The sequence below is a fragment of the Gopherus evgoodei genome, chromosome 7 (assembly GCF_007399415.2).
Source record: "Gopherus evgoodei ecotype Sinaloan lineage chromosome 7, rGopEvg1_v1.p, whole genome shotgun sequence".
NCBI classification, from domain to species: domain Eukaryota; kingdom Metazoa; phylum Chordata; order Testudines; family Testudinidae; genus Gopherus; species Gopherus evgoodei.
Window position 1 is genome coordinate 80,436,430 of NC_044328.1, and position 22,347 is coordinate 80,458,776.

General features: G+C 44.3%; 1 protein-coding gene across 1 annotated transcript in view; it reads left to right on the forward strand.

Moving 5' to 3' along the window:
- RBM6 (RNA binding motif protein 6) overlaps positions 1–22,347 on the forward strand; it is a 135,553-nt gene that overhangs the window by 47,782 nt on the left and 65,424 nt on the right. Inside the window, 1 exon segment of the mRNA XM_030569477.1 lies at positions 5,329–5,402. Coding sequence (XP_030425337.1) covers positions 5,329–5,402 — 74 coding nt within the window.

Here is a 22,347-nt window from a genome sequence, read left to right on the forward strand (position 1 = left end):
ATGCATTTGAGATAAACTTCCTTACCTACATTACAGGTAACATCTTGGGTTATTAAAGCCTAAAACATTTTAAAATTCCAGTTTACTCTTCACTGCATACCCTGGTTTATTTTATCTATTTTAGTTTTGACACTGAGAATCAGCAAATTCAGTCTCACTCTCATTATAGTCTGTTTCACTTTCAGGTTCTCCAAATATTTGAGTTTTGGAACAGTTTGGTTGAAATTAAAAGAAAATTATTAATCTTAAATTTCATAAAGATCATAAATCTAAATTTTGACCAAATTAAAGGATTGTGTCTTTAACACTATACATATCTACCCTGATATAATGCAACCCGATATAACACGAATTTGGATATAATGTGGTAAAGCAGCGCTCCAGGGGAGCGGGACTGCGCACTCGGGCAGATCAAAGCAAGTTCAATATAATGCAGTTTCACCTATAACGCGGTGAGATTTTTTGGCTCCCGAAGACAGTGTTATATCAGGGTACAGGTGTAGTTAGTGATATGCCAAATAGGCACTGGAAGTTTTCATGTGTCATTCTTAAACAGATATTACTTCAAGAAATATTTGCTTAATAAGCTTTACTGAATTCTGTGGACCCAAAGATATAGAAATAACTATACAAAGAGAGGTACCAAAATACTGCTAAACCAAGAACTCGTCCATAATGTCCAATAAACCAATGGAAGATTAAAGTATTAGAGCTCAATCTTGTGCACTATATTAGATATTTATTTCTAGCATTGCAGATATTGTGGAATGGTTTAATCTTATGTTTGAGAGCAGAACATCTCCTGTCTGTAAGCTGAGAGGTGGAATGGATTCAGTGGTCTGTATGAAGATTAAGTAGTACTTCTACAATGTTAATGAGTTATGTCAGTGGCTAAAGTTAATAGTACTTTCTGGTATATATCTGCATACTTAGTAAAATTTGCTGATTTAAAAAATTAATTGGCATGCTTAAATGTCTGTGCAATCAGTTTTCTTGCAAAATGACCATTATAAATTCAGGAGAAGCTTTTGTCACTTGGAAATTAGTGTCAAACTTTCCCTTACCTTTTATCCACACTTTAGTGGACATGTTTTTCTCAAGTGTATTTAAAAGTTTGAATTAAGATTTCTGGGCGATTGGGGTTTCGTTTGGGATTGGAGGAGACTATGCCCTAGTCATGATTTCCTGATCCCAAACTCCTGACGCATGGATTCCTTCACTATCTTGCTCCCACCATCACTCTCATTGAGGCTCTTTCATTCCATAGAGTTCTAGATTGGTGGCAAGAATGAGTGCCTGGAAACTTTAGTAGTGTAGCTTCATGCAGGCTGCAGACCTGTCTTTCCTAGTAAGGATCACTCCTGCCTGGGCCCTAATCCTCCCATGAGAGAAGGGTGCTGGGCTGAATCCGTTGCCTGCAGAGGCACCAACTTTGAGAGTTCCTGGGAGGGGCGGGGTGGTCGACCCCCTTCCCGGGCCCTGTGCTGCCCCTGTGCTGGGAAAAATCCTAAAGTGGAGAGGAAAGCCAGCCATTCCAAAAAGCTGCTTCATATTTAAATAAACCGTGATAGCAGCCTAGAACTGCCCTCTTCCCCTTCTGACTAGGCCTAAGATGTTGCAATGTTTCCTCCTCCCCCTTTTTCTAACCTGTGGGTGAAAGATCAAGTTAAGATGACTCTGGATTTTATCATGTGATCTTAACACAAACTATTGGATGTGAACATAATTTTTTCACATTCAAACAGGCCATGGTATGGGTCTGCTGTGACTGTGCTGCTGTTCCACTTTTATTGACCATCTTTGATTTTAGCACTTCAAAAAATTTCCCCACTCCCCAAGTCTTGGGTTTTCATTTTGAGTTTGGTGCTCTGGGTGCTACAGTTAATGTATAGAGTCTGGTGATCACCAGATCTAATTGATTGGTGCCTTTCTAGGGAACATAGAAGGAATCTCATAAATTTGTTGCATCCCTATCAGCCTATGTTTCTAGCTTATAGCTATTTATGCAAATTGACCGGAACACACTGCACCCTTTCTTCCTGGCTTTGTCAGAAAGTATGCTCCTGCATTTGATTTTATTGTGCTTTTGGCCAGGGGCAGTCTCCTTAGTCAGATGCTAATATTGTTCTGCATAGTTCATAACACTGAGCATGCCTATCATATTGAGGGTGGGGTGGAGACAGAAATATCAGCCCTTTCCCTGCTGATCTTTGTTAGCAGTCTGAAACGTACTCCTGACTTTACTTGCTCTGTTCTTTTTTTGTGACTAATTTAGTACATTCTGCACATGGGTGACTTGTAGAGGATCACCCCAAATGCCTCTGACATGATTTCAGTTCTCGTGGCCTGTCCCAGACTGAACATCTGGTCTGGAGCTTTCTCTGGGCACAGCATGAACATCCTAGGACTGCACCACGCTGTTTTCAGTTCCCCATTATTTTTTTTCTTACTGCAAGGATGCAAGATGGAGGGAGGGAGAGCTACCAGCAGGTGAATGAAAATTCTGCCAGAGTTGCCAAGTTTTCCCTCCTCCACGTCCTGCTTTACTGCACACTTGTATGTTTCCCACTTTCCTTCTCACTTGAGAACACAGTCTACCTCTTTAAGTTTCTCCATTTAGTGTGTTTGAAATGGCTCTTGCAGCATGCATTCTTCCAAATGTTGAGCATTCTTTACATTATCACTGGCATAAGCTTCTGTCTGTGACATCCTTCCCCCAGTCTGTCTGATCTATTGTGTGGGGCCAAAGCTGGAGAGGTGCTGAGCACCTGCAGCACCCATTAACTTCATGGGGATTTGAATCAGGATTGGGCCAACAGGGAGCCAAAACCTGAAGTAAATGTGTAGTGCAGTCTTGCTCCCTGTCAGCAGAGACACTCTACTTTATGTACATGTACAAATTAGACATCTGGCATTCTGATCCTGGCTCTCTGATTACAGCAACTCCCTGAAATACTCTCCAGCGGGCTGAATCAGGACCCAGTTAAGTGCTTGCAAATGTCATTCTTGCAGCCCTTTTTGAAAGAGGGATGTGAGATTGTGGAGCTCTGGATTTGAATGCAATTAAAAAATGTATCACGTGAGCCACAGTGCTGTGCAGTGAACAATTAAACCAGAGTCTGCTCTGAATGCAAAGTAGTTTCCCAGTGAGGGGCAGCAATGCTCCTTCTTAGTGACTCTCCTTTTCAGAGCCCTGCTTCTTAGGAGCAAAGAACTTCCTTTTTCCCCTGCAAGGTGCCCTGATGCGACTGAGGCACTGCAGAACAGAATTGATGCTCCAGGAACATCTGGCTTAATTTGTTTTCTGTTCCTCCTCTCACCTCGGGTCTCTCTTCTAGTGCCTGATTTTATGTCTGCAATTCCAGGTGCTTGCTATATATTGTGCACAACACTGGTTGCATTCTGCTGTTGTGCTGTGCCAGCCTAGATTTCATTCACTGAGTTAAATTCCAAGCGGAAACTGTTATCTGAATTGCATTTGCACAGTATGATGGATGGTGATAATCTCTAGTAAATATTAATTACTGACAGAATAGAACTGAGATTTGGAAGAGAATGTTATGACTGTATGAGGCCCTATTCATTGAAGCTCACATGCAAGGCAGAAAGGGAGCTGGATTCAGGTTGATACTTAGGACAATTAACATGCAAACCTGGCATTGCTGGGCTAGAACAAGGTGCGGAGAATGTATAAGTGTGAAATTTGGGTGGTAAGATGCGAAGTTGGGTCAGGAGACAACTATACTGTGTGGCTTCAACTTCAAGGGAACTTTTGATGTTGCAAGCGTGATACAAGAAATAAAGGAACCAAAAACGTCCAGTGCAGCAAATATAATTCTGAATGGATTTGGCTAACGCAGTCTGGACATTTTCGAAGAGACTGGCATCTCTCAGGAAAAGGGACACAGCCATAAATACCTTTGCAAGGAATGTAATGGATCCAGATAATCTGAAAGGTGTAACTGAGGGAGGACAGGGTGACAAAGGGAGAGGATGATCTGAGACCTTTCATGCCAGATACTGGGTCTCTGACACACTGCCCTACCACAGGCCAGGAAAGGACCAGGGCAACTGAGGAGTGGGTAAGCACTTGAGACATGGGGGTAAAGAACTGCACTGAAATGAATGGTGCAGGTGTCCATTGGCTCTTGCAGAATTTCAGACTATGCGTCATGCAGTTCATTGCCTTTGTTTTAGTTCAGCATGTTCTCCTCTTAATCACTTATGGTTTTAATGAGACCTTTTGAATCGTAGCTGGTTTGGAGTCACTGCAGGATGCCCTTGGGAGGGTGGGAACTGGAGCACTCAACCAAGGCTGTGTCTAAAGAGGGGCTTTCTCCACGAACTTACTGATCACTCGGCCACATGGTGTGGCAGGAAGAGCGGATCAAAGCACTTCTTCCAAGTCAAGGGTATCCATCAGAAAGAACTGCTTGGGGAGAGGGATGGGTGAAAGGGTATAGAAATTGCCTTAATTCTGCACCAAGTGAAGTTAACCTACCCTTTCTTATGAGACATCTGCATTTCTGCGCAGATAGTTGGACTACAAAATCAAATCCCCCCACCTGAACGAGGGGTTTTTCAGAAAAGAGAAAAGGAGTCATGGCACTTTATGTATCTTGTGCTATGAAGATGTGTTTTTACTTTGAATACCTCCGCCTCTTTGTTAAATGTACAAAACAGGCCTAGAAAATGCACTGGCTTAGCTTAAAAGCCAAAGTGAGAAAAGGTTGGAATTTACAGCCCTGTTTCTGTGCCCTTGCTCATAATGCAAAGGACTTTGAGACTCAAAAAGCAGTTGTTAAAGAGCAAAAGTTAATGTAGTACAAGGATGCACTTTTAGCTCTCTCCTGAAGGCATCCTGAGGATTACAATACTAGTCACTCCAAAAAACAGAGTACATGCTGGGCAGGTTTGCGCTAAAGTTATTGTTGTGGATTAATCAATGTTTGTTTCAGAGCAGCCTGCCCCTCCTAGTTATTATAAACCTGGCTCAGTGTCATCATGTCTTTCTTCTTTAAAAATGCACGTTGCTCACACTATTACCTGTTTTAAGGAGTGGGTCTCACACTTGTCTCGTTTCAGAAGGGGAAATGGGAATTTCTTAGAGCATCTTTATGTCTAACCAAAACTTGAGCTCAATTCCACAGACCTAAACAGCATCTGAGTGTCAGCCACTGATTTTCTGTGTTTTATTTTGCAGAGACGTTGGGGTGGTGGTAGGAGGGTTTGTGATTGAGGGAAGGGGAAATTGGGTGTTTAAATGTGGCTCTTCTATATTACAAGGCACTAACACGACTCCCGTCTGTATTTAAATGCTGTCCCCAGGTTACGACTATGGCTATGTCTGCGTGGAGTTTTCACTCTTGGAAGAGGCCATCGGATGCATGGAAGCCAATCAGGTTGCTTTACACTTCGGTCGAATGCTGCTAGAAGAATATTGTTTTGCGGAGGGCGGGTGGAGAATCAGTGATTTTTGAAATGGTTCAAAAGAAGATCGGCTCTTGTTTTTACTCAACACTGCTGCTCAAATGCTAGTGTTCCCAGAAGCTTACAAAAGGCTATGTAATGCCTCTATGAAAGAGGCAAGAGGCTCTGAATGTTCTGCTGTTTCATCTTGAGCACACCTGCAGATTGGCTAGATTTAAAAGCTTGGAGATGAAAAAGATTCCCGGTACAGATTGTTGCCTCTGTGGGTTTGTACTCACAGTTGGAAAGAGCTCTGCTAGTGTGAAATTCCTCACTGCCCTGTCTGTGCACAGAAATTGTATCTGTCCCCTGTACACAGGGTTCGAGTTAGACACAAACATGCGTCGCTATGGGTGAAGCCTTGGATATGCAGCTCAAATGCTACTTGCCTGTTACTTTTCCATGTGGCTCATCTGCGTGGGGAGGATTCCTCATATGTGTCCCCTCTTGTATTCATTTTGTCCTTTGGCAAGTTGATGTTGCATACACAAGGGCTGGCCTGTGCACAGTTGCACCTGGTAAATCTGAACATTTCTAGGGTGACCAAATAGAAAGTGTGAAAAATCGGAACACTTTTTTCAGATGTGAGAGGGGTATGGTATAGGACAAAGCCTATAATATTGGAGTGGTCCCGATAATATCAGGACGTCTGGTCACCCGAGATGTTTCTGAACTCTAAATTTAAAAGAAATGCTCAGCCTTTCTCACACTGAATAAGCTCCCAACTGTAGCAGTAATTCAGATTTGATTGTTTGAAACCTGTTGCTGTTGAGCACCATCTGACCCTCAAAGGGTGTAAATCACGGAAGACAAGAAGAACTGAAATCTACCATTATCACCATTCCCTGGAAATTGCAGGGAACTGACTGATCACCTGGGAGACAATTACCTGATCACAGTTCAGTGCTGCCCAGGAACACTCCTCCACTAGATCCCTCTCAATTAGCTCCTGGTTAGGGGAGAATGACTTTCCACCTCCTTTTCAGTTTTGCATATAAGCAAGAATTGCTATAGTTATCTAACCCATTCATACTTGGGAATACCATTGGCTACCTTGCTTAAAGACTGGCTTCCCCAGCCAGGGGAGAGCCATGCAACTTAAAAACTGAGTCACAATTTTAGAATTGTGTGGCTGTGCAGCTACCGTAAATGTGCATACAGCCCACCTGTTAGATGTGGCATGTGTGTGCCTACATCTACAGTTACAATAGCAGTGCAAAGTTTGAGCATGTTCCTGTTCTAAAAACTTGGTGCTAAATATTGTAGAAATGCTCCTATTGCTTCTGATTTTTAATACCAATGAGAATATGTGCAGGCTGACGTAATCCCACTACTGCTTGTGTCCCCGATGAGGTCACTTGGCAAAAAGGATTCCTTCAGGGAAGCTCTGGAATTTGTACCATTTTAATGGGATGCTGTCACAGTGGGTTAGGCTAAAATCTGACTTCCCTTCCGTGTTGCCACCCATGCTTTCGCTGCCACCATGATGGTTTTCATGTAAAACATACTATCAGGGGAAAATCTGTGCATAACTTGCTGTGAACAGCGTAGTAACTAAACCCTCACTATATGCACTCAGCTCTCCTCTTCTCAGCTCCTCTTACCTGCAATGATCAGTGTACCCTGAAGGGACAGCCCTGAGCACCTGAGGAAGCTCCTCCCCATCTGGGTAGAATGCTCTTCCCACTCTCCTGTTGGGACATCTACAGGCACTGGAGCAGGTGTCTGTTTTTGTTCAAATAGGAGAGGTAAGGACAGGTAAGGTTCCCATCCTTCACTTTGCGATGGGGGCACCTGTAGGTATCCAGGGAGTGTTCCTACCCCACGTAGGGTGCATGTAGGAATCTGGGCAAGTTACCCTACACACATCTGAGAGGGTCCAATTGGGGACATGCGTAGGCTGCCCCTTGGCATGACATACCTATCCTTCACTTCCCCCCTCCTACACTTGCTTGCACTCTGCAGTGCTGGCAGCACAGAGAGAAAGTTCCTGTGCCTCACACACACACTTGCATGTCTCATCCCAGCCATGACAGGGCAACAGCAGTCACCTGGGTAGTCTGTCCATCCTGCCACGTGCATCCTGATAGAGGCACCTCCAGGCCCCACATGTAATGATGTTTTCTGATCATCCTGCTGGCAGCATGGGGCTGTGTCACATGTGTGGAGAATGTCTAGAAAGTGTGACCATCTCAATGGGAATGTTGCAAGGTCTGTTCTTAGGCCAGTTCTGTCAGGACCTCCCAGTTGTGACAGTGTCCTATTCATTGCAACAGTTGTTAGTAGTTAACGTGTGGCAAGTTGTGTTCCTCAGCATGAGCCTGATCGAAACCCAACTGAAATCAGGGGAAAGGCTTCCACTGACTTTGGTGAGACTTGGATCTCCTAACAACCTCTCCCCCCCGCCCTCATGGCTGACCAGTATGTGGAGCTTGACAGAATTAGGGAAAATAACCTCTAACTTAGGACAAAATACTAAACTTTTTTTTAATCAACGATATCTGCTGTGAGGCTGGTAACTAGTCTTTCAGCTCTGAGTCCAAATTGAGCTCATTTGTATGATGAATGGACAGGGGAATGTCATCGCTCCATCCCCACAAGATAGGACTCACACCATTTTAATCTCTTCCTGGGTGAGGCCCAGGATTGAGTTGTTAGGGAGAAAATGTCATGTCGTCAGGTTGGGAATGTATCTGAATTTGTACAAACTCTTATTAGAGTGCTTATGCAGTGGCTTGGGTACCCTGCACAATCTTTTAACAATATACTAATAACTAAACCTTTTGGTTACCCCAGTCAGATCAAATAATATAGAAAGACAAGAACTAATAACTTCCCCATGCTATTCCCCCCAGAGTGCCACAGCCCCACTACCCAACAGCCATCTCCTGGGCTAAGAGCGACGTCTTTCATAGAGTCAGGAAGCTTACACTGACCCTGACTGGATAAAATTTGGCAACTCTTTTCCTTGTTCCCTTCACTTAATACAAACCAGCATTTGGTTTATTGTGGTATTTCCAGATTCCACATCACAGATTTACCAGGTCCAGCTATTTGTCCAGTAAATGTAGCGTGGGTGTGTGTATTGGGTTCTGAGGAAGTTTTCTACTGAATGCATTGAGGTGAAGAAACTTCCCTCTTCTCCAGTGCTGTCCTGTTTCTGTGATGGAAGGATGCCTTTCATACCACTGCTCACTTACCAGTTATCACAGCTATAGTTAAAGGGATTAAAACATCTCCATTTCTAATTAGCATGATGACATTTTAGGGGTTAATGGCATAAAGAGGTCACTTTAATCCATGGGCAGCCAAACTCTGCTCTGTTTATGGCTACATTGGCAACTTGCCAGTAGCTCAAAGGCCACCTCCAATATGTCTGAAATGGGCAATATTGCATTTGCCCTCCTCCTGTCTGCTTGCTCAGGTCAGGATGGAGAATTGCTGGCTGCAAACTGGAATCTCCAGGGACCTGCACCTCTGTGTTAGAGAAGGTTGGCTGCAAGCTGCTTTGCAGAACTTCCTGGGTTGCATTTGGCTGCCTCTGTTTTAATGCTGGTGGTAACTGGTGCTCTTGTTGGTTTTGTTGCCAGTTGTCTGCGTCATTGGGTTTTGAGAGTGGAAACTTCTTCCATGTTCATATGGCAATCTTAGTTTCTTTGGTGAGATGCAGGGTATATTCAGAGGACTTATCTGTGTTGGTCTTTAATGCTGATGATTTATGTGGCTTCTTCCAAAGAACCTTCCCATCCTTTAAAACCTGAGGAAAGGTGAATGGTCTTTTGTGTTTATAAGGTCCGTCTCCTTTCATCTCCTTCATGTACATACTCAATGCAGCCTGCCAGGCACAATGGTGTGTTCCTCCCAGTGGGATCAGTGCTCTGGCTTCTTCAGGAGCAGGCTCATGAAAGTAGTAATTACTAGGACACTCCTTCTTGGTATGGAATTGGATCTGTCCGAGGGGCTGCAGCCCCTTGTAGGGAATGTGACTCCATGGCAGGTCTCTCCCATCTTCAGGAGAAATGCTGGCTCCATTTAAAACCCGTTGGACTTGTTCTTGGGCACCAAATGATCAGCTTTTTCTGGGAGGAAGTGAAGCAGGGATCTGAGCTACAGTGGAACTAATTTGTTCAGTGAATAGTGAAATCAAGCCTTCCAGTGCACGTTAGGAGAGCCGAGTGTTTTTAGCCCCATGTGGTCCCTTCCGTCATTATAGTGGATGGAAGAGGAGAAGAAAAAAGATGCATCTGTCGCTACCTGGATATTTTCTTTGCTCTGTGAGATAGGGCTGCTGCTGATGTGTGTAGGACAAGGTGTGAGACTTGTCAAACTTGTGGACAGGAGAACCAATGGAAAATTGGGGCAAATGGATGATTTTGACAGTACTCATAGTACCTGCCCCACTGAACTTCTCCCAGGCCCTTCACCCCAAGAAATGTTGGCAGCATACTTATTTTGTGTGCCCTTCTGTCAGTGGCTGACCCTTGCCTGCTATTCGCTTCTGCTCCCTTACAGAGGTCTGGAAGTTGTGGAGGGACGGTTAGCATTAATTTCCAGGACAGACTTACGATAATGCTGGAGTTCTGTGGGCACATGCTAGGTTGGTTGTTCCATGACTTACTCTCGCTTTGCAGAGAGATCCATGTTTCCATGTAGGTGGCACATACCAAAGAGCTACCAGTTTCTACTGCAACGACCCCTGTTCCCATTTCTTTTTCTAATGCGCTCTTGCTTCCTTCCCCTTTTGCCATGCACCAGAGGGGAGCAGAGGGCCCTTAGTTTTACCTGAGCAGACCCCAAATTGGCGAGATCAGAATATTAAATCAACATCTAGAGTTTTTCTGCTCTTGTGTGTCCCTCTTTCTTTATCCTTTCATTAAACTAATATATCTGCGATGTAGCGCCTAGTAACGATCACAGGAACTTCACTGCAGCTGTTTGTTAAAATCCATGTGGCTGTTGGAAGAGCAATGGGTTGCTATGTTGCTTTCTGCCATTTACATCCTTTGAGGTAGAGGGGTTAGGATTTACAGGCCTTGAAGGCATTTGGTAATAACTTATGATGCTCAGCTCCAAAAACATTGATTGTGGAAGACTTATAATTACCCCAATGCATTTGTTGCTTAATTTCAGCCTGTAAATATCTGTAGCACTTGTGTGGTGGTCTTGGGGGGGGGCAAATTGTGCGCATGACAAGATGCATATTGCAGTCTATGTGGGGGATTGTTACCCAGCATAGAAGTGAATTTTGGAAATGAATTTTGTCTAGTGTTGGCAGGAGGTGTTAATTGCAGGGGCCACTGGTTGGTCCGTAAACCTGAAGAAATGTTTTCTACATAATTGGAGACCAGACTTCTCTACATACCTTTTCTAGGATTAATATTTCTCTTGGGTGTAAGGCATTCTGCCCTTTACTTGCTCAGCAAAGGAAACACTTCCCAGGTTACTCTGTCTCCTGCAGTTGTGTGTGATGGTGGTAATGTTTGTAAGTGTGCTCAGGTTATAGATCCTCAGCATCCTGTGTAAACTCCAATATCCCACACGCAAGGAGAGCAGGAAAAGACTCCATTCAGGTCACACTCTCCTCTTGGCACCTGCGTCCTGGGATAAAAAACGGAAGCATGTTATTTTCTGGTTTGCATTAAACATACCCTGTTTTTCTTGTTAATTGTATTCAGCACAGGGGGTGTTTTGCAGTTTTGCATATTGCAAGGGAGAGTGTCCCTCTGTTGTGTTCTGTATTCAAAATGTCCTGGTTTAAACCATAAGGATTTCTGGCAGTGTGCTTTGGAGTCTCCTGTATTGCTTGTTCTCATTTGGAGAGTGGGAGGAAGGTGTCTGTCCCTGTGAAGTGATTCCTCCCATAAATCTTCCTACCAAGTTGAGGGGCAGGCAGAATCGTGAACTAATATGTTCCGTAGCCCAGTGGGCTGGTAAAAGGTGCTGTCAGTGGGCTGTATGTTGATCGGATAGGATGTTCAAATAAAACAGCAATGTTGTTGATTTCTTTTGTTGTATTTGATTCAAAGTTGCTTACATGCATTTGTCATGAGCTGACTCACAGCCTCTTTTTTCAATGGATCTTGAGCTGCTGGGTCACCTGATTGTTCACCCCTGCTTGTTTTGCCATGGTAACTGCCACCTTAGATCACTGTGTCACTGAAGTTTTATTGCCTGAGAAAGGGAAGCGATTAGTTGAGCAGTGTTACAGATCTGCCATTGGCCTGAGTCTTGTTTGCTGGTTAGTTGAGTTGTACTTCCTGATATCCTACAGATGCCTATGTATATACCCGTACTCCTGTTCTGATATGGCTGCAGTGTGTGCTCATCTGTGCGTAGGAGGACGATTTAAGGTTTGTGCACTAGAGTGATCTTCCTTATGCTAAGGGGAATTCATCACATTGTGCAGCTTTTGACCAGCTGAGAAACTGATTCATTCTTCTCCTAGTATTTAACATTTCTCTGGGTCTTTTCCTTCTATCAGTCTCCCTCAGTCTCAGCTTTTGTCTCTTTCCTCGAATCTTCGTTTGAGGTCTTCCCTTATTGCGTGGGAGGTCTTTTGGGATCTCCCTCCTCCAAAGGCTGTATAGTTCACTGACACTTCCCCAGCTAAGGACAAGAGCCCATCAATATTGCTGCTCTGCCTGCCTGCCAGGTGAGGTGTGCACCCTCCTGCTAAGGAGCTGTGCTCTGCCCTGCTAGCTCAGGGAGCAAAGGAACTAATTTAGCCAACTTGGTTCCAAACTAACCTGCTGCAACCAGATGAGCTGTGCAGCTACCTGCTCTGCTCAATCTTCTCCCTCACTTTTTTTGAGGAGCATTTCTCCTTCTCCTGGAAAACACCATAGAATATAATATTTGCCTGACGTTCAGTTACATAATATAGGCCTATGCTGAGTGCCGGGTGGAGTGGATAAGAGCTTTCTTTTTTTAAATTGCGACTGTAGCCCCTGCCTGTGGAAATGAGGTTGCACACCAGTGCTTGCAACATTCCAGTTCACTCCCATTGAATAACAGCATTCAGCTCTCCCCAAGCGCTGTGCAATATTCACTGACTGGATTGTTTAAAAGTTGAAAAGTGAAGCAATGTGAAATCCTTTGCCAGTCAATATTTCATGCAGTGCAGACCACAGGTAAGTCTACTCCATGCCTCTCTTATGGATCTGTAAACATCTGTAGGATGTGTTTTACTGCAGAGGCTGAGCTAAAACATTGGGGGACCACTAAACACTGAGGATGGAATGGAGGTTAAGGATAATTTAGGCATGGGCCAATATCTAAATAAATACTTTGCCTCAGTTTCAGTAAGGCTAATGAGGAGCTTAGGGATAATGGTAGGAAGACAAAGGGGAATGAGGATATGGAGGTAGATATTGCCACATCCGAGATAGAAGCCAAACTCAAAAAGCTTAATGGGACAAAATCGGAGGGCCCAGATAATCTTCATCCAAGAATATTAAAGGAACTGGCACATGAAATTGCAAGCCCCATTAGCAAGAATTTTTAATGAATCAGTAAACTCAGGGGCTGTACCGTACGACTGGAGAATTGCTAACATAGTTCCTATTTTTAAGAAAGGGAAAAAAAGGTAATCCGAGTAACTATAAGCCTGTTAGTTTGACATCTGTAGTATGTAAGGTCTTGGAAAAAATTTTGAAGGAGAAAGTAGTTAAGGACATTGAGGTCAATGGTAACGGACAAAATACAACATGGTTTTACAAAAGGTAGATCGTGCCAAACCAACCCGATCTCCTTCTTTGAGAAGGTGACAGATTATTTAGACAAAGGAAATGCAGTAGACCTAATTTACCTCGATTTCAGTAAGGCATTTGACACGGTTCCACATGGGGAATTATTAGCTAAATTGGAAAAGATGGGGATCAGTATGAAAATTGAAAGGTGGATAAGGAACTGGTTAAAGGGGAAGCCTTTCCCCTGATTTCAGTTGGGTTTCGATCAGGATCGTACTGAAGGGTGAACTGTCAGGCTGGAAGGAGGTTACTAGTTGAGTTCCTCAGGGATCAGTTTTGGGGCCAATGTTGTTTAACCTTTTTATTTCTGACCTTGGCACAAAAAGCGGGAATGTGCTAATAAAGTTTGTGGATGACACAAAGCTGGGGGGTATTGCTAACACAGAGAAGGACCGGGATATCATACAGGAAGATCTGGATGACCTTGTAAACTGGAGTAATAGTAATAGGATGAAATTTAATAGTGAAAAGTGCAAGGTCATGCATTTAGGGAATTAATAACAAGAATTTTAGTTATAAATTGGGGACACATCAATTGGACGTAACAGAGGAGGCGAAGGACCTGGAGGTATTGGTGATTGCAGGATGACTATGAGCTGCCAATGTGATATGGCCGTTAAAAAAGCTAATGTGGTTTTAGGATGCATCAGGCGAGATATTTCCAGCAAAGATAAGGAGGTGTTGGTACCGTTATACAAGACACTGGTAAGACCTCATCTGGAGTACTGTGTGCAGTTCTGGTCTCCCATGTTTAAGAAGGATGAATTCAAACTGGAACAGGTACAGAGGATGATCTGAGGAATGGAAAACCTGGCTTATGAAAGGAGACTGAAAGAACTTGTCTTGTTTAGCCTAACCAAAAGAAGGTTGAGGGGGGATATGATGACTCTATAAATATATCAGAGGGATTAATATCAGGGAGGGAGAGGAATTATTTAAGCTTATTTAAGTACCAATGTGGACACAAGAACAAATGGATATAAACTGGACACTAGGAAGTTTAGACTTGAAATTAGATGAAGGTTTCTAACCGTTAGAGGAGTGAAGTTCTGGAACAGCCTTCCAAGGGGAGTAGTGGGGGCAAAAGACATATCTGGCTTCAAGACTAAGCTTGGTAAGTTTATGGAGGGGATGGTATGATGGGATAGCCTAATTTTGTCAATTAATTCATCTTTGATTATTAGCAGGTAAATATGCCCAGTGGTCTGTGATGAGATATTAGATGGGGTGGGATCTGAGTTACTACAGAGAATTCTTTCCTGAGTGCTGGCTGGTGAGTCTTGCCCACATGCTCAGGGTTTAACTGATCGCCATATTTGGGGTTGAGAAGGAATTTTCCTCCAGGATTCTCTGCACCTTGAGGTCTTCAAACTACAATTTGAGGACTTCAATAACTCAGACATAGGTTAGGAGTTTGCTACAGGAGTGGATGGGTGAGATTGTGTGGCCTGCGTTGTGCAGGAGGTCAGACTAGTTGATCATAATGGTCCCTTCTGACCTTAAAGTCTATGAGTAAAATAAGAAAAACCTTGTTTCAGCTATTGACATAATACAAGACCCCTTCCTAAGTGATGCGGTCTTTGGCATCTTGTTCCTTCAGGCCACTTGGTAGCTAAGATTTTTGTCTTGCTTTAAGACTGTGAAGGATGTGCCTTATGTGTTAGCAGGACCTTCATATGAAGAAAGAGCATCATAGATTCATAAACTTTAAGGTCAGAAGGGACCATTATGATCGTCTAGTCTGACCTCCTGCACAACACAGGTCACAGAATCTCACCTGTAACAAACCCCTAACCTATGTCTGAGCTACTGAAGTCCTCAAATCATGGTTTTAAGACTTCAAGGTGCAGAGAATCTTCTAGGAAGTGACCTGTGCCCTACGCTGCAGAGGAAGGTGAAAAACCCTCAGGGCCTCTACCAATCTACCCTGGAGGAAAATTCCTTCTCAGCGTGTCAGGACAGAAGTCTATCTTAAGGCAAGTTAAAAGGCACTTATACTAAGTTGATTTATTTCTTATTTTGTGGATGCTTGTATAGACTCAGTGTGAAGATCCATAAATGTAGGTATGTAGATATTATTTATTTTGTCTTAACTATATCTAAGGTGCTTATCACCTTGGCACCAAAGTGCTGCAGAGGGGAATAGCATCAATGTTCCCTCTAATTTTTCCATGCCTCTGCGAAATACATTTTGTTATGTGCACTGAGATATGTGCAGATGCGCGCCACCAGTAGAAACAAAAAACCTAGATATATTATATATTTTTAAAAAGTTACAATAGGGATAATTACTCCAGCCAGGACAGGTTAGGCATTTTATAATTCACTACTCAAACAATTAAATTTAAGTGTAAGAGAGAAATAAAAATTATGCAATGCATAGACCACTCAAAAACTAAAAGAACAGCACTTTGAAAGAATAAAATTACAGAGAATATGTGTGCATTTCAGGAAGTACCAAGAAGTAACAACAACAATAATGCAAATATGTGTTGGGAAGTGAGTGTGAGAGACAGAGACTGAGAGACTGTGCGTGTGTGAGAGAGAGAGACTCTTTGTGCTGGCTGCTGGGGAAGTCTCTGAGAGACCGTGTGGTGTCTCTTGAAGGCACTCACTCATGGCTCGGAAGGCACGTTCAGACCTCAGAAGCTCTTCTGCTCCTGAGCTCTGCCCCGCTCCCATGCTCTGTGGAGATGAGATACAGGGTTGGGGGAGGAAGACACCCTGACATCAGCATCCCCCCGCCCTGCACAGCCAGCAGGAGGGTCCCGGGAGCAGCTGGCCAGGGGCTGCAAGGCAGAGGGCAGGAGCAATGTGGCCACAGAGCAGTGGGGGGAGGGGCACCTGAACACCCACAGCCAGATGTGTGTGGTTCTGCTAATCAAGTGCGTGGCACTTGAATCATTCCTGGGCAGCTGCCTGACTGCACAGCTTAGAGGGAACACAGGATAGCATGTAGGGTAGCAATGTTTGGAGTAGACTAGTCAATTTCGTGTGTGTGTGTGTAATAGTTAACGGGGGAGATTTTTGAAAGAAGGTCCTAAACCCTCTGGGCAAAGTCCCACTGAAAGATAATGGAACTCATTATCCTAACTATCTGAGGTGCTTTTGAAAGTCCTCCTCAAAGCAGCAAGAGATCCCCATAAGCCATGACAAGTAGTGGGACAGTAATGTTACTGAGATTTCTTGAAGGATGCAGGCTGAAGGCACTATGAGAGAAACTACAGAGCCGTGGCTCAAATTCCCTACAGATGTCTGAAGATGGAACATGTTCCTTGTTTTATGGTGGTTTGAGGTCTGGAGGTGATAGATACACCTTCCCAACTAAGAGTCCATCTTCCATCAACAGTTCTCAGTGGTGCGCACATTGTGAGAAAGGTGGCATTCGTCATCCTCTCCAGCCCAACTTTGGGCACAATACAAAGTGCATTGTAGGTCTTTCCAACCTGTTTTAGATCAATATGGCCTAACCAGCTCCTTCTGGATTATCTCTCTTCAAGGATCTACCTGTATACCAGGCATCAATATGTTGAGGGCAAGGCTCAACAGAATGTTCAGTGTGGGAAGCATTTTAACATAGGTTTGTTTATTTTTCATTTTTATGCTTCCTTTGTGCTTATGTTTTCCCTCCTCTAATGCCTGCACTATTGGCACTTGGCTTGTGTGGAACAGTAAGGTAAGGAGTACTTGTGGCACCTTAGAGACTAACAAATTTATTTGAGCATAAGCTTTCGTGGGCTACAGCCCACTTCATCGGATGCATAGAATGGAACATATATTGAGGAGATATATATAAACACATACAGAAAACACGAAAAGGTGGGAGTTGCCCTACCAACTCTAAGAGGCTAATTAGTTAAGAGAAAAAACTTTTGTAGTGATAATCAAGATAGCCCACCCCAGACAGTTTGACAAGAAGGTGTGAGGATACTTAACATAGGGAAATAGATTCAACGTGTTTAATGGCTCAGCCATTCCCAGTCTCCATTCAAGCCCAAATTAATGGTATCCAGTTTGCACAGCAAGGCTGGTGAATCTAATGACTGAAGAAACTTCAACCTGTACACAATAGTTGGGATGCAGGAAGGCAGGATCATTTTCTCTGTTGCCTCTTTGCATCTCTCTCGCATCATCTTATATAAGCTATGGCTGGACTTAGCTTCTTTTCCAAAGAGTCATAGGGACACTAAAATAGATGTGTGAATTTGGGTTCACTTCTTGATATATTGGTTCCTGTCTGTTTTGTTCTCAAGATATCAATCAAGTTTGGGTTCACCTTGTTCAATTCCACCTACAGAAGGTGGAAAGAAAGTACTGTGAACTTGATTGGGATCACTGAATTGTGCAAACTTTTGTCCTTACAATTGTACAGTGTTCTCATGGTTTCTGGTTCAGATCTCACCTGACTTGGTAATACTTTAGACCAAAGATGAGACCCAATTACAATTAAATGAGACACAAAATGTAGCTTGTTGGTTTAAGTGCATCAGTGTGATACCTTTATACTTCAGTTCTGTTTCTCCACATGTTGGACACCAGATTAGGACCATGACAGTGTAACCATGCACTATATGCGGTCATTATTAAGGCAATTTAGTGTTTGTAGTTCCAGGTTAAACTCATTGTTACAAATTTAGGGGGTCTTCCTCCCCTACTCCTCTCCCCCACCAGTGGTGTCACTACAGGGCAGAGTAAAGATGATATGCGTGCCCTAACTGCATTCTTCCATGATTACCCACATGGATTCCGTTCTGATTTCTCTCTTGGTACTCATGTCCCAGGCACGTGAAATCAGATTCTTTGGGCTGGCAGTGTCAATGGGTGCTGTGTCTGTTCGTCCCCCATACCTAAAGGCATAAAGAGTGGAGCTGACCCAGCCATCCCTCACGTTCTTCTTACTACCCATGGCAGCAAAGCAGTTTCTGGCTGCTTCACTCCCCTCTGTGCTTGTTTAGTGTTGGTGCTTTGGTGGGCTTGTTCACTGTTGGAGATACACACGCTATTCTTTACAGTCAGGTTCTGATTTTTAGGCTAGAAACTCCCCTGTACAGGGGCTCTAGCAAAATGGCAGAAATGAAATCCCTGGTGTTTAAAACCTGTCCTTTCTCTGAAGTGTCAATGATTTACACTCCAGGTGTCTGCTCTGTTTAGGAGAGAGATAATGTAACATGTCTCCTCCTATAAGTGGACTCAAAAAGCTAGAGAAGCGCACCTAATATTGTTTTCCCTGAAGCACACTCTGCACGCTTCCTCGGAGATAGTTAAATCTCAGTTCTCCAGTCATTTCCCTGTCCACAAGTGCTCCAGTGAGCAAGGATTCCACCCTGAGCTCCCAGGGCTATGGCAGCCAAGAGATTTCAGTCATCTGCCACCATTCCAGCCTGTGACAACTCAAATCCAGAGGTGAAACAAGGATTAGGTCACTGTCTCTAGTGCCTACTGAATCAGGGCCCAAGGCTTGGTCTGACACATGACGGGGTGGCTACTTTGAATTCCTCTGGTGCACCAGTACTGAGTGTTGGGAGGGTGCCTGCAGTGCCAACTCAACTGGTGGACTCTCCTGGTACTGATCCCTCACCACACGGCAATCTCCTAACTGTGTTCACAGTGCTCAGTATCAGTGTACCAGTACTAAGGCCATATACATATAGGGTGATTTATCTGTGGGCCTGGTATTGGAGTCTCCGCTTCTCGAGGGGATGAGGGTGGTGTAACCTTCTACTGAGATGTCGGTACAGTAGGCAAAGGAAATATCTCCGGTATTGCGTGCAATACCAGACCTGCCCAGCTAGGGAGAGCACAACAGAGCCATGGCACTCCTGACAGGATGGGCCCTGGCTTTGAACAGATGTACTCCTTTTGTCATCCCCCTTGAAGCACAATAGGGACTCCTCTCTTACATACTTTGTTTCCTGACTTCCACTGTGCTACCCAAGGGGAGAAGAGACTCTGGGGAGGAGTCAATAAGGGACAGCAGAGAATGACCTAAGGCTCATAGGGAACATTCTAGTGTCTCCTACGAGAGTCCCACTCCAGTGCCTATGCCCCAGGGGTTTAGTCCTGTTCACACAAGTCTGCCTCTTTGGCCACCACTAGGGTGTGCTCCCTTCCCCAAAGAGGCAATATAAGTTATCACAGCCAGATCAGCTAGTGCAGGGCAAATCTTGGAAAGGCAAGAGACTAACAACAGCATCTACAAGGAGAACAACAGCTTGTTTCCTGCTGCAGTCTCATATTTCCCAACAAGGCAATGAGTCCCTCAATACCTCCTTCAGTTGATGACTACAAGGAATTCCAAGAGCTCATCAGGTGCACGGCAGAAACTCTGGAAGTGGCTGAAGAGAAACCTCTCAGACTCCTGGACATCGTGCACCCTGTCATACCTATAAGCAAAAGTTGGAACCTGCAAAAGACCTGTGGCACATGCTAGCATGCATTCTGGCCACATCCAAGTGAGCTGACGAGGTACAATGTTCCTTCCAAGGGATCTGAATATTTTATTCTTACCTAGTACTAGGTTGAAGCTGCAGGGGCCTCCCAAATCGACACTGAGGGAGAAAGACCCAAAGAGACTGGACTTTTCAGAATCAGTCTCTTGTCTGCCAGCCTCCAGACGTATGTGTGTGTGTGTGTGTGGAGGGGCTAATTACTAATTATCATCATTGGGACAAATTATCTCCATTTGTGGACAGGCTAGCTCATGAACACCAAGGGGAGCTAAAGAGCATCATGTCTGAGGACGGCTGATAGCCTGCAGTGACACATACTGTATCTGCACCAGTGGCCAGGAGGAGATCTTCCTGGTTCCAGTGTTCAGAGATTTACAGGGAGATCCAAATATTACCTTTGAGGGCAATGAGCTGCTTAATCAAAGGCAGATGAAGCCCTCCATTCCTTAAAGGATTGTTGGGCAAACCTCTGTTCTCTGAGCTGTTAAAGCCCCAAGAAGGAAGCAAGCGAGACCACAGGCTTCCCTCAGGGAGCGTCCCTCTGCCCAGTGTCAAAGGACCCGGAGCCACCAAGGAAGAAGCAGAGATTCCAGTGATAGCGACCCTCTTTCTCTACTGTTGCACATTCTGTCTCTTCTGCTAGGCAACAGATTTGACACCAGTATTGAGAGCCTGACACAATCTTCAAAGGATCTCTTCCTTTCCAACTACCTCCCCTCAACTCCCCAATTTTGGCAACCACCACTTTATTTTCAGAAAACCTGGACTTGGATGTTCTCAGACCAAGGAGTCTCTTGGAAATTGTAAACAAGGGGTATTCTATCCAATTCCAATCTCTTCCTACCCCATAATCCCTTCCCCAGCTTCAGGGACCCTTTCCATGAGCTAAAACAAGAAGTGGACTTGCTTCTGCATCTTAGAGCACTGGAGAAAGCACTATCAGGGGCAAGGGTTTTGTTGGCACTATTTTCTCATTATTTTCTCATTTTCTCGGTTGGTATCCCATTCAGGACCTTCAACATCTCAACAAATTAATGTAATTTTGAATTCAGGAGGGTGACTGACCTCTATAATCCCTTCAGTGAATTCTCAAGACTGGTTCATGGGTCTTAGCCTGCATTCACATAGCCATTCATCCAGCCCACAGGAGATAATACCTCTGATCTCTGGTAGGAACATCTCATTACAGGGTCCTGCCATTTGGCTTTTCCAAAGCCCCAAAGGTGTTGCATTGCAGTTGTAGCAGTCCACTTAAGGAGACATAGGATCCAGGTTTACTCATATCTCGACAACTGGCTGATCTGAGGAAGATCATCACAACAGGTGAGCAACTCAATTCAATTAAATAATTCTAAAGCACCACACTGGGCCTTAAAGCCAACAGAAAAATCCACTCTTGAACTCAGAGCGCAGAGTTTGTAGGAGCAGCATTAGATTCTAGGTCACTGAGTGCTTACCTTCCACAGCAAAGATGCCAAATGATAGTGACCCTCATCAACCAACTTTAAGCTCACTCAAAGACATCAGTAAGAGCATGCCTCACGCTTCTGGGACACATGGCCTCATGCACCTGTGTGATGCAGTGTGCCAGACTTTGCCTAGGCTTCACACAGATCAATGTATCTGGCCAGCAGGCACCACATGGGTATCATGGTCACAGCCCCACAAGAAGTCATCTCATTAAACTGTAGAAAGGCCCTCTTCAGGTGCAAGGAAGTATCTTCTCTACACCTCTAGTACCAAGATTCTGGTGACAGATGCTTTTCCTCAGAGATAAGAGACCTCATCTAGATGGCTTTCAAACTCAGAACTCGTGGTCCCCTCAGGAAGCTAGTCGCCACATAAACATCCTAAAACTCAAAGCCATCTGCTTGGAATACAAGACATTCCTAGTGCTACTCAGGGATCCAAAACCCATGGTCTGACAGACACCACCACCACTCTTAATTTTATCAACAGACAAAGAGAATTGAGATTGTCGCCACTCTCTCAGGGGGCCAATCAGCTCTGGAGTTGGTGCATTCCAAATGAAACCACACCAGTGACGCTGCACCTTTTCAGCTTTCAGAACACCTTGGCAGGTCCACTCGGCAGGCAGTTGTCAGACAACCATGAGAGATCTGTCAAAGACTGTCCTGCAGACATCTTTTGCAAGTGGAGACTTCTAGAAATAGACCCATTTGCCTCAGATCAGAAAATGTCACATAGGAAGGGGACAGACAGATTCTTTTCTTATCACATGGTCACGGGATTAATGCATGCATTTCTGCTGATACCCATAGGTGCTGGAACTAATAGTGTGGGGGGTGCTGCAGCACCCCCTGACTTGACGTGTTTTTCATTATATACAGGGTTTACACTTTGATTCAATGGCTCTCGGTACCCCCGTTATACACATTGTTCCAGTGCCCTTGCTGATACCCAGTATATCAAGGGTTCTGAGGAAACCAAGGCAAGATGCAGGACTAATGATGCTAGCCCTGGGACTGATGATGATATGGGTCAAGGGTTCTGGAATTTGTATCCATGCATGTCTTAACACAGCCCCCATCACCTTACTTACCCAGATTCTACACCTGGACTCACCTTCATTACATCTGACAGCCTGCATTCTGGCTAGCTGGCTGGCTGACCTCCAAGAAAAAAATGTCAGCTGAAATTGAAAGTATTCTGCTCCAGTG